This window comes from Microcaecilia unicolor, chromosome 3, assembly GCF_901765095.1.
Source record: "Microcaecilia unicolor chromosome 3, aMicUni1.1, whole genome shotgun sequence".
Taxonomy (NCBI): Eukaryota; Metazoa; Chordata; class Amphibia; order Gymnophiona; family Siphonopidae; genus Microcaecilia; species Microcaecilia unicolor.
Window position 1 is genome coordinate 247,487,146 of NC_044033.1, and position 12,001 is coordinate 247,499,146.

Sequence of the window (12,001 nt, forward strand, 5' to 3'; positions counted from 1 at the left end):
TGGAGATGGTCTCAGATTACTTCCTATTCTCTTTTCTAATTTTTCTTTTCTTCTAGTCCTTTTATGTTATAAACCACTTTGATGCCTATGTGTAGGCCTTTGGAGTTATATCAAATGTACAGAAATAAATTGATTGGCAGTCTAATATAGCAACAGTAAGAACCAGAGATGCCAGGGTTCAAATCTAGTGATCCTTTTGTGAACTTGGCCAATGACTCTGTATCGTCCCATGGTGCGACCTCACCTTTAGTATTGTGTTCAGTTTTGGTCGCTGTATCTCAAGATATAGTGGAATTAGAAATGGTTCAGAAATGACCAAAATGATAAAGGGATGGAACTCCTCTCATTGAGGAAAGGCTAAAGTGGTTAGGGCTCTTCAGCTTTGAAAAGAGATAGTTGAGGGGAGATATGATTGAGGTCTACAAAATCCTGAGTGGTGTAGAATGAGTAGAAGTGAATGCATTTTTTACTTTTTTCAAAAGTACAGAGACTAGGGGACACTCAAGGAGGATACATGGAAATGCTTTTAAAACAAATAGGAAATAATTTTTTCACTCAACGAATAGTTAAACTCTGGAACTCTTTGCTGTAGGATGTGGTAACAGCGGTTAGTGTATCTGGGTTTTAAAAAGGTTTGGACAAGTTCTTAGAGGAAAAGTCCATAGTCTGCTGTTGAGACAGACATGAGGAAGGAAGGTCTTTGGGTAGGATACTAGGCTAGATGGACCATTGCACTGACCCAGTATGGCTGTTCTTATGTTCTAAGTCACATTACTTTCCATTTTCTCAAGTGTAATCTTATGGCCTTAGTTTCCTAATAGCACAGTTTAGTCCATGTTGTCAATGAAATGTATTTAGTAAGTACAATGGCTGATATGAGTTAATGGACTGGAGAAGTGGCCTAGTGGTTAGAGCCACCGGTCTTGACATTGAGGTGTTCATTGTTCTTAGGCAAGTCAATAAACTCTCCATTGCCTCAGGAACAAACTTAGATTGTGAGCCGTCCATGGACAGAGAAATACTTGGTGTATCTGAATGTAACTCACCTTGAGTTACATTTTACACTGAAAAAGGTGTGAGCAAATCCAAATAAATAATGAATATTAGGGCATGTTAGTAAACAAGGCCATTTGATCATAGACTCAGTAAGTAGTTGTAATTTGCTTTAAGCTACCTGTGGAATGTCGTGAGCTAAATCTAAATAGATCTGAAATCTCTGCTAGGTTGCAATGTGTACCAAATTAACAGTCCTCTGGTTTTTACAGCTTCAGTTAATTGCCCAGTGTGTAAGCATCAATGTTTTCAGAAGGATATTGTGGAGAATTATTTTCTGAGGGAGAGCACCACTGCAGGGGGAAGCGAGCTCCAAAAAGAGTCCAGCAAGGTAAGGCTACAAAACCGTCTAAACGCTCACTGTCAAGAATGTGCACTTTTTTTTTCTTACATTTGTACCCCGTGCTTTCCCACTCATAGCAGGTTCAATGCGGCTTACATATTCAGACTAGGAAAAAAGGCCCGTTTCTGAAAGCAATGAAACGGGCACTAGCAAGGTTGTCTGAGTGAGTGTAGTGTGTCCTGTGCCGTGGTGTCCCCTTGTGTCCAGATCGAGCAATGTGTTGTCTCCCTCTGGTCTCCCCTCCATATGTGTCTGTATGTTTCCTTTCACCCATATAGAGTGTCCCCCTCCCTGTCTGTGTGCCCTGTGAGTTGTAGGCCCTCCTCCCTGTCCCCTGTGAGTTGTAGGCGTCCCCTCCCTCCCTTTCTCTCCCTCTGCCTTTGATTTTCAGGGCCCCTCCCTCCCTCTCCCTCCGTGTCCCTCCAAGAGCACCCCCCCCCCCCAAGGGCTGCCACTCACCCCCGAGGTTGATGGAGCCAGCACTTTAAAGTTATGCGAGCTGACAGCAAGAGAAGCACAGTAGAGCAGCGTTGCGTTCAGCTTTCCCCTTCTCTGTGAGCGAAACAGGAAATGAGGGCGGGACGCAGAGAGAGAAGGGGAAAGTTGAATGCGGCGCTGCTGTACTGTGCTCTTGCTGTCAGCTCGCATAACTTTAAAGCGCTGGCTCCGTCGACCTCGGGGGCTGAGTGGCGGCCTCCGGGGGATGGGGGAGGGAGAAGGGAGTGAGCGACGGCTCCGTGGACCTGGGGGGGGGGGAATGCGAGTGAGCGACGGCCATGGGGGGACTCGGGAAGGTGGAGTGAGTAGCGGGTGCAGTGGGAGTGGATAGAGGGTGGTGTGCACCATTGAGTGGGGGTGCAGGTGAAGGAAGGTGGACGGTGAGTGCAGGCAGCCGCAGCGGGGAGTCGGTTTCTCCGTGGCTCCGCCCTCGGCGTCATGACGTTTGACTCGAGGGGGGGGCAGACAGTCATGGTGCCAGCTCGATCTACCATGACGGAAGTTGGAGGGGAAAAATGTGGCTTCATTAGAACGTTGGGGGTTGAGAATTATGTCCGGTAGGGGCGTGGCTGAGGGCGGGTCTATGAGTGAGGGTGAGTGGTGGTAACAGCCTAGGAGGGTGAGTGGTCCTGACAGCCTACCCTAGGAACAGTACATTCAGTGCTTCACTGAACATTGGAGGTGAGAATTATTTATATAGATACTTCAGTTCAGCATGCCTTAAATGCATTTTGCATTCACCAGGTTTGGCACGTGTTCTAATGCTTGTTTTTAAAAATTAAAGAAAAAACAAAACACATTCCTAACTATCAGGGGCAACTGTGGCTGCAGTGGTGTAGCCAGACCTGACATTTTGGCTGGGCCCAGAGTATAATGCCTTAGAATGCACTTTATGATGGATTTCTAAGTATTCTACCCAACAGCTGCCCTGCATCAACATAAACCACATACTTACTGGGTGGGGATGAGCTCCTCATTGCCTAGTCCCGGGCAGAAAATATATATTTAATGACTAAATACATCTTTTTTTTTTTTTTTTGCCCTAGGCAGTGAATATTCTAACTGCCACCATCCAGCGTCTACCCCCCTCTCTTCCCTTTCCTTCCAGCATCTGCCCCCCTCTCTTCCCCCTTTCCATCCAGCGTCTACTCCTCTTCCCTTTCCATCCAGCGTCTGCCCTCACTCTTCCCTCTTTCCAGCATCTATTTTCTCCATCCATGTGTAGTTTTTCTCCTCTTTTCCCTTTTCCTCATCTGTCAGTATGCATCTCCTTCCTCTTTCTTCACTCCCCTCAATCCATATGCATCTCCTTCCTCTCTCTGTCTCCTACATCCATGTCCACCATTTTTCCTTTCTCTCCGCCCCGCCATCCATGTTCATCTCACTTCCTCTCTTCCCTCCCCTCCATCCATGTCCAGCATTTCTCCTCTCTCCCCGCCATCTGTGCGTCTCTTCCTGTCTTCCCTGCCCTCCATCCATGTCCAGCAACTCTCCTTTCTCCCCTGCCCTCCCATCCATGTCCAGCAACTCGCCTCTCTCCCCTGCCCTCCCCTCCATCCATTCATGTCCAGCAGCTGTCCTCTCTCCCCTGCACTCTTCCCCCATCCATATCCAGCAATTCTCCTCTGCCCTCCCCTCCATGTCTAGCGATTTCTCCTCTCTCCCCTGCCCTCCCCTCCATGTCCAGCGATGCTCCTCTGCCCTCTCCTCCCTGTCCAGTGACTCCTCAAACCCCACCTGCCCCTCCCTGAGTTCCAGTTCCAACCCCCCAGCCCTCCTTGCTTTCCTGCCGCCCAGCCATAGCCTAAAACTCATTTTACTAACCTGACTGCAGAAGCAGAGTACAGCCGGCTCAGCCTTCCCCTTCTCTCTCATCGTCCTGCCCTTGCGTAAATAGGAAATGAGGGCGGGACCACAGCTGAGAGAGAAGGGGAAGGCTGAGCCAGCTATACTCTGCTTCTGCAGTCATGACTTCAGTCAGGTTAGTGAAATGAGTTTTGGATGTTGTTGGGTTGGGGCTAGTTAGTAGCGCTTTAGAAATGTCAAGTAGTAGTAGTTAGGGTGGGCAGGCCTGGAGCAAAAGTGACTGGGCCTGGGCCCATCCAGGCCCGCCCGTGGCTACGCCCCTGTGTGGCTGTTCAAGTTATTCTTGGAAATAAGGGCAGACTGTAGGAATCTGAACCCTTAGTCCTGAGACACATATGTGGGACAACTGTGGTCAAAAGGCAACAGCAGTCATGCAGAGGAAACCGGAAATATGTTTACAATTAAATCATAAAAAGTTAGTACATAACAGTCCACTCCAGACCGAGTCAAACCAAACAGAAAATAGTCCAATAGATAGTTCATTAATTGGTGTTGTATAGCGAACTAGTTACTGTATTTAAATTTAATCACCAATTCAGTTCAAGTGAGCTCTTACGGCTGAAATCCCTCTATCCGGGTTCAGTGTGATCTACAAAAATTAGATTAGCTAAAGTTTGTACATTCCGTGAAGAGATAAGGACTAGACCGTGAGAAGAACAGAAATATAAGCAGTCAGAAGCACAATACAGTCTTAAGGGCGAAATGTTGCAGAACGAGGTTGTTAAATCACGAGGCTTTGTGCGAGAGGAGGAAGGTTTTTAGCTTTTTATTCCTAAAGCTGATATAGTTGCTATCTGTTCTGAAGGTTGGCCAGAGAGTTCCATAGGGAAGATGTGGCCATGGGGAAGGAGCAAGCTGAAGGTTTTTTGAGATCTGTTCCCCTTATGTGTTCTAATTTTTACTACTTAGCTACATTTAATGCTTGAGTAAAAAGTTGGGATGTACATTTAACACATAAATAACACGATTAACGTGTTAAATGTTTAATTCATGTTAAAAAATTTTAACGCACGTTAATTCCTCTCTCTCTCTCCACCTGTAAACATGCAGCATTGCTCTGCCTGCACTTCTCCTTTCTTCTCCGGCACACTCTGCAGCTCCTTCTCCCTGTTTCTCATGGCCACTGCACTCAAAGCATACTGTGTGTCACCCGGCTCCAAGCCTCTCTCAAACAGGAAGTTCTGTCAGGAGGCAGAACTTCCTCTTAGAGGGTTCAGCGACAGCAGTATGCTGTCACTGCAGTGGCTGTGAGGAGCAGGGAGATGGAGTTGCAGAGGAGTGGGGTCTGCTGGATAGGTAAGAAGAGTTTGCACTGCAATTAGAAAAAAAGGGAGAAAGATATGGACTGCACCGGGGAGGGGGGGGGATGAGCGGCAGTAGCAGAAAGAAAAGAGGGGGCAACAGCGGAAGAAAGAGGTGAAGAACGAGCAATGCGACGGAGGGGTGGCAGTGGCAGCAGAAAGAGAACCGAGATTCGGGGAAATAGGAGGGCAACCGCAGGAGAAAGGAGATGTGAGGCAGAGCGGCAGCTGCAGTGGGAGAAACAGGAATAGAGCCAAGGATGCGGAGGTGGAGGGGACCACAGCAGGAGAAAGAGAAGAGCGAAAAATGCAGGATAATGGGGTGCTAGAGATGTGCCAGAGAAGTAAGAAGAGGTGCCAGAAGAAAATAAAAGGGAAAGAAAGAAAGAAAGATGGGGACCTCAAGTGGGGGGGGGGGGGGGAAAGAAGACACATGCTAGAAATAGGGGATGGAAGAAGGGAGATGGTGCCCATAGAAGAGAGGAGAGAAAAGAGAGAAGGAAAAAAATGGTAATCGTGATTGGAGGGAAGGGAGGAGATAGTGCCGAGGAAGATGGAATCAGTTATTGGTTGAATGTTTAGGATCCATTAAAAAAAAAAGGTAAACTATGGGGCTCATTTTCAAAGCACTTAGACTTACAAAGTCTTAAGTGTGTTGAAAATATGCCTCTGTGTACATGCTATTGTTTTACATTTGATCACGCGATTAAAATTTTTAAATTGCCATCTTATGCGATTAACTGTTTTAATCGATGGGCGGCCCTAGTAAAAGGTACTAGCGATGATTCCTCAGTAAACCAGATGAAGCAGCAAAAACTGGAACAATTTTTCTACTGGAAGTATCATGCAAACGGTGGATCATTGCATTTCAGATTTTACTGTTAACGGAATGCAGCCTATGAGAACGGTAAAATTGTTTCTGTAAACAGAACAGTAATGATTTGGGTCACTTTGAAGCGGAGAGTTAGGTGAAACTGATTGTAATTCTTGGTGAACAGACATTTTCAGGAGGAGGGTGGGAGAGACTAGTAACCAATCATTGGCTACCAGGAGTTCAATTAAGGGCTCTGCATCATTGGAGGTCTATTTTCTCTCAAGGGGAAAAAAAAACCAACCCCCAAACCCTTGGCATAGGTCAGTGGTTCTCAAACCTGGTCCTGTAGGCACCCCAGCCAGTCAGGTTTTCAGGATATCCACAATGAATATTCATGAGTGATTTCCGTACCAAGGAGAGAGTGCATAAGCCTCATGCATATTCATTGTGGATATCCTGAAAACCTGACTGGCTGGGGTGCCTCCAGGACCAGGTTTGGGAACCACTGGCATATAGGCTACAGCAGTGCATTTCAACCCGGTCGCTGGATTACATCCAGCTTTTCTGGTTTTCAGGATAATCTCAGTGAATGTGGATGAGAGGTTTGCATACCATACGATACATAAAGTATCTAGGATCTCATTTCATAACCTCTCTGGTAAAATTGCTGTTCCTCAGCGACCCTCCAGACTGGTCAAGACGCTTGGGTTATGCACGCCTACCAGCAGAGGGAGACTGAGAACACTAAAACTTAAAACAGTATAAGCTAGCAGACAACCCCCAAGCAGCCAGTACATCTCAGTCTCCAGCAGAGGGTAGACATGTAGTCTGAGCAGTCAGTCTGGTCTGGTAGGATTAGATTTTCTTAACTAATACCCTGTACTTGGAATTATTTTTGGTTGAGTGCTTCAAGAAAAGCGGCTCCAGTGGGATTCACTTTTCTCTGTGGAATTTAGCCGGTGTGTGGCTTATTCCCTGGTTGGCCTTTGGTTAGGCAGCCATGTGCCTCGGCTCCTGTTGTGACAGGAACCTTGAGAGCCATAACTTCTGGCAGTTTGTAGCTTTGAAATCCTCTTTCTGAACTTTCTGCCTGTTGCCTCGGCTCCTGCTATGGCAGGAACCTTGAGTGCTTAGTCCCTGTCAGCTCTTAGCAACTGGGCTTTTGTTGTAAGTGTAAAAAAAAAAAGAGAGAGAAAAAGAAACAGTGTTTGGCTGCTTGGCGGTGCTTGACTGTGTTGTTTGGGAAGCTGACAAAGAGGCCGGGGGATTTTGAGCAACTTTGAGAGAGCTGGGACGTTAGGGTATACCGCTTTAAATTTGCGATGTCGGCGGGAAAGCCGTCGCGCTGCCGTTCTTGTGCGCGAAGGGGGATAGACGCGCCATGAGCTCAATGCAGGTTCTGTGGGGAGCGTAAACAGCCTGATTCTTCGCCTCCGGTACTAGCTGCGGAAGGTTCAGGTAGCGGTAAAGGTTTGCCCAGCTCTGACATGTCCTCTGGGCCCGTAGCAGTGGTTCCGATTTTGGCGGGAACCACCGCCATCTTGGATTCGGGCGCCACTGGGGTGGTTGCTCGCCTGCTGTTGGAAGGTCTGGGGCAGAGTGCTTCCAGGCCTCCGGAAGGTGTGGGGGCCATGGAGTCTCCTGATTTTATTTGGGCCATGTTTCAGGCCTGGCAGTCAGACCCTAATCAGTTAGAGCCTCTGAAGGGAGCAGGGCTTCTGGTTGCTAAGTGACATCGTTTAGATTGGTCTGAAGAGCCAGATTTGTTTTCCTTGCCTCCCTCAGACGACGAGGGTAGTCTGCAGGGGGATGAGTTCCTAGGGGACAAGGTTTCTGAGGAGGAGGGGCCTTTGCCAGGTGAAGACCCCTCGGTGGTGCACATTTTCCCTAGGGATGAGCTTCCTGAGCTGATTGAGCAGGTAGTGTCCACGCTTAGGTTTGATTCGCCTGAGCCGGTGGTAGCGGACGCTAAGCAGCTTGACCCTTTAAGGGAATTCTGCGGGCAGCGCGTACTTTTCCCATGAATTCGGATCTCAGAAATATGATCGTCTAGGAGTGGTCCTCCCCAGATTCTCCTTGTAGGGTGAGCAGAGCTATGGCGAGACTATACCCTATTCCGCAAGGGGATAAGGACTCCTTTAAGTCGCCGACAGTGGATGCGGTGGTGACCGCGGTTACCAAGGCTACGGCTATTCTGGTTGATGGGGGGGGGGGGGGCTGCTCTCAGAGATCTGCAGGATAGGAGATTAGAGTCTTTCATTCGGCGCAATTTTGATCTCTCGGCATTGTCACTTCCGCTCTGTGCGGGGGCCTAGTGGCCAGGACGTGTTTCCGTTTTTGGCTGAAGTCTTGGATGGCCCGGCCTTAGATAGAGCTTCCTTGGTGCAAGAGTTAGCCAAGTTAGAGATGGGCTCTTCCTTTTTGGCAGATTCTAGTTATGATCTGCTGAGAGCTTCTGCTAAGAATATGGCATTGGCGGTTGGAGCTCGTCGGGCTCTTTGGCTTCGTGGTTAGACGGCGGATGCGGCGTCTGTTCAAGTTATGTTCTCTCCCCTTCAAGGGGACCTTGCTGCTTGGAGAAGAGTTGGATAAGTTGGTTCGATTTTTTTCAGCGTACTCAGCCCTTTCGCGGAGGTCGGTGAGGAGGCCGAGACGCGCCGGGGGGGGGGGGGGGGAGGTCTGTCCTCCGGGCGTGCTTCACAATGAAGGTGTGCGGGTCCAGCCTCTGGTAAGGGTAGGGGCTCGTTTGAGTCAATTCTATCAGAGGTGGACCCATATCATGTCAGATAAGTGGATACTCGAGGTGGTGCGAGACGGGTATGCGCTACAATTCGAGACTTCCCTTCCCCTTCCCTTCCCTTTTCCTCTCCGTGCCGCTCTCGGGTCAAGGCCAGGGCGATTCGGCAGACGCTTCTTCGGCTGATAGATGTGGGGCGGTCGTTCCCGTGCCGGCTTCAGAAAGGGGGACAGGTTGTTGTTTATTTTGTGGTCCCCAAAAAGGAAGGTTCCTCTCGGCCTATTCTAGATCTCAAAAGGGTCAACGAGACTTTGAAAGTTCCCTCCTTTCGCATGGAAACGTTGCGCTCGGTCATAGTAGCGGTGCAGAAGGGGGGGTTTCTCACATCTTTGGATCTGTCAGAAGCCTATCTTCATATTCCCATTTGGGCGGCGCATCATCGGTTTCTCCGTTTTGCGGTTCTGGGACAGCATTTTCAATTCTGTGCGCTGCCGTTTGGTCTGGCTACGGCGCCTCGTACCTTTTCCAAGGTTATGGTGGTCGTGGCGGCGGCTTTGAGGAAACAAGGAGTGTTGGTACACCCATATCTCGACGATTGGCTCATTCGTGCCAAGTCCCTTCAGGAGAGTGTGGATGCGACTGCGAAGGTGGTAGCTTTCTTGGAGTCGCTTGGCTGGGTGGTGAACTTGGTCAAGAGTCACCTGGAACCGACTCAGTCCCTGGAATATCTGGGGGTTTGCTTTGATACGGCGAAGGGCCGGGTGTTATTACCGGCAGTTCGAATTGCCAAGATGCAGTTATTGATTCGCCAGTTTTGTGCCAAACGGTTCCCGGCTGCTCACTCTTACCTTCAGATTTTGGGACTCATGGCGGCATCAATAGAGGTAGTGCCCTGGGCCAGGGCTCACATGAGGCGGCTGCAGGCTGCACTGTTGGAGCGGTGGTCTCCTCAGACTCGGAGCTTGGAGAAAAGACTGCACTTGCCAGATCCGGTTCGTCTCAGCCTGCGATGGTGGCTTCACACGCCGAATCTGGAAAAAGGCATGCCCTTGAATCCTCTGGAGTGGATGGTGCTAACGACGGATGCCAGTCTAGCAGGTTGGGGGGCGCATTGTCTCGGAGAGGTAGCTCAGGGTCGCTGGTCGGAGGCGGAGGCCTTGTGGTCCTTAAATCGGTTGGAAACTTGGGCGATAAGGTTGGCACTGCAGTCTCTTCAGTATCTTCTCGAAGGCAAGGCAGTTCGAGTACTGTCCGACGATGCCACGGCGGTGGCGTACGTAAATCATCGGGGGTACCAAGAGTCGAGAGGTGTCAGAGGAGACGGCGGAGTTAATGCGTTGGGCAGAACTTCATCTTCAGAGTCTCTCGGCAAGTCATGTAGCCGGAGTAGACAGCGTCAGTGCAGATTTTCTGAGCAGGCACACGTTGGATCCAGGAGAGTGGTCGCTACATCGTCCATTGTTCCGTCGCCTAGTGAAGGAGTGAGGTCTGCCGTTGATCTCATGGCCTCGTCAGACAATGCTCAAGTACCCAGGTTATTCAGCCAGTGGCGACATCCGAGGTCCGAGGGGATCGATGCTCTGGTGCTCGTGTGGCCCCCTCACCAGCTGTTGTACGTGTTTTCTCCTTGGCCCTTGATAGGACGGATAGTTCAAAGAATAGAGCGGTACGCCGGGACAGTAATTCTTGTGGCTCCAAATTGGCCTCGTTGGCCTTGGTTTGCCGATCTAGTACGTCTGGCGATAGGCGGGCCGCTTGCACTGGCGGAGTCGGTGGTGTTGGTGCAAGGTCCAATCGTGATGCCAGACCCGTCTCCGTACTCGCTTCGGCCTGGCTCTTGAAAGGGACAGGCTGAAGAGAGGTTTTTCAACTAAGGTGATTGATACTATGTTGCAGTCCCGTAAACGTTCCACGTCCTTTGCTTATGTTAGGGTGTGGCGGATCTTTGAAGGTTGGTATAACGATCGTTCTTGTTCGCCTTGGACCGCTTCCATTCCGGAGGTGTTAGAGTTTTTACAGGATGGTGTAGACAGAGGTCTTGCTCTTTCCTCTTTGAAGGTGCAGATTGCGGCTCTGTCCTGTTTTCGGGGAAGGATACGGGGAGTCTCCTTGGCGTCTTCCCCGGATGTGGTTCGGTTTTTACGTGCTGTAAAACTGATTCGTCCTCGGCGGCCGGTTGTACCGCCGTGGGATTTGAATTTGGTGTTGGAAGTCTTGGTAGGGCCTCCCTTTGAACCTTTGGGGTCGAGTACTCTTAAAGATCTTACTTTGAAGTCTGTGTTTTTGGTGGCTATTACTTCGGTGCGGTGAATTTCGGAGTTGCAGGCTTTGTCTTGTCGTGCGCCTTTCCTGGCTTTCTCGAAGGAAAAGGTCTCTTTGAAGCCTGTTCCATCGTTTTTACCCAAGGTAGTGTTGTCTTTCCACGTAAATCAGGACATTTCTTTGCCAGTGCTGGGAGATAAGTTGGGAGATGCGTGTCAGCGCCGTTTAGCCAAGCTGGATGTTTGGCGAGTCTTGAGGGTTTATTTATCCGGGACTCGGGAGTTTCGGTCTTCAGATAGGTTGTTTGTGTTGTACGGCGGTCCAAAGAAAGGAGCTGCAACTTCTAAGGCAACTATTTCCAGGTGGTTGAAGGAGGCGGTTTCCTCGGCATATTTGATCAAGGGACGTAGAGTGCCTGACCAACTGAAGGCGCATTCGACCAGGGGAGTAGCTTCCTCCTGGGCAGAGAGTGGTCTGGTTCCACCTCAAGATATTTGCAGGGCGACGGTCTGGTCCTCGTTGCATTCGTTTGTGAAACATTATAGACTGGATGTGCAGGTTAAGGAGGATGCTAGTTTTGGTGCGGCAGTGTTGACTTCTGGGATGCAAGGTTCCCGCCCTTAGGAGTTGTACTGCTTTGGTACTTCCCAAGCGTCTTGACCGGTCTAGAGGGTCGCTGAGGATGGTGAAATTAAGTCTTACCTGCTAATTTTCTTTCCTCTAGAGTAGACCCTCCAGACCGGTCAAGAACCCTCCCTCTGTGTACATGTTTCTTTGTGGTGAGTATGATTGGTAGAGTTCTGGTGTTCTTATGGTCTATGTTGCTATGGCTGAAAGGTACCTAATTTCAAGTCTTGCTATACATATATTTCCTCTGCATTTCAGCGAGGGACCGTAGCGCTGTGGCGTTCGATCAGTTGAAGCATGTGTTTCATGTTTTTTGTTTCTGAGTACAGGGTTCTTTGACCTTTTGGGGTTGTAATTGTTTATTGGTTTCATTTGTTTTCTGCTTTAAGGATTTACTGGCTGCTTGGGGGTTGGCTGCTAGCTTATACTGGTTTAAGTTTTAGTGTTCTCAGTCTCCCTCTTCTGGTAGGCATGCATAACCCAAGCGTCTTGACCGGTCT

General features: G+C 49.4%; 1 protein-coding gene across 1 annotated transcript in view; it reads left to right on the forward strand.

The window, feature by feature from the left end:
• The window catches only part of TRIM28 (tripartite motif containing 28), a 159,662-nt gene that overhangs the window by 9,352 nt on the left and 138,309 nt on the right, over positions 1 to 12,001 (forward strand). Inside the window, exon 2 of the mRNA XM_030197655.1 lies at positions 1,266 to 1,384. Coding sequence (XP_030053515.1) covers positions 1,266 to 1,384 — 119 coding nt within the window. The remainder of the gene's footprint in view (positions 1 to 1,265; positions 1,385 to 12,001) is intronic.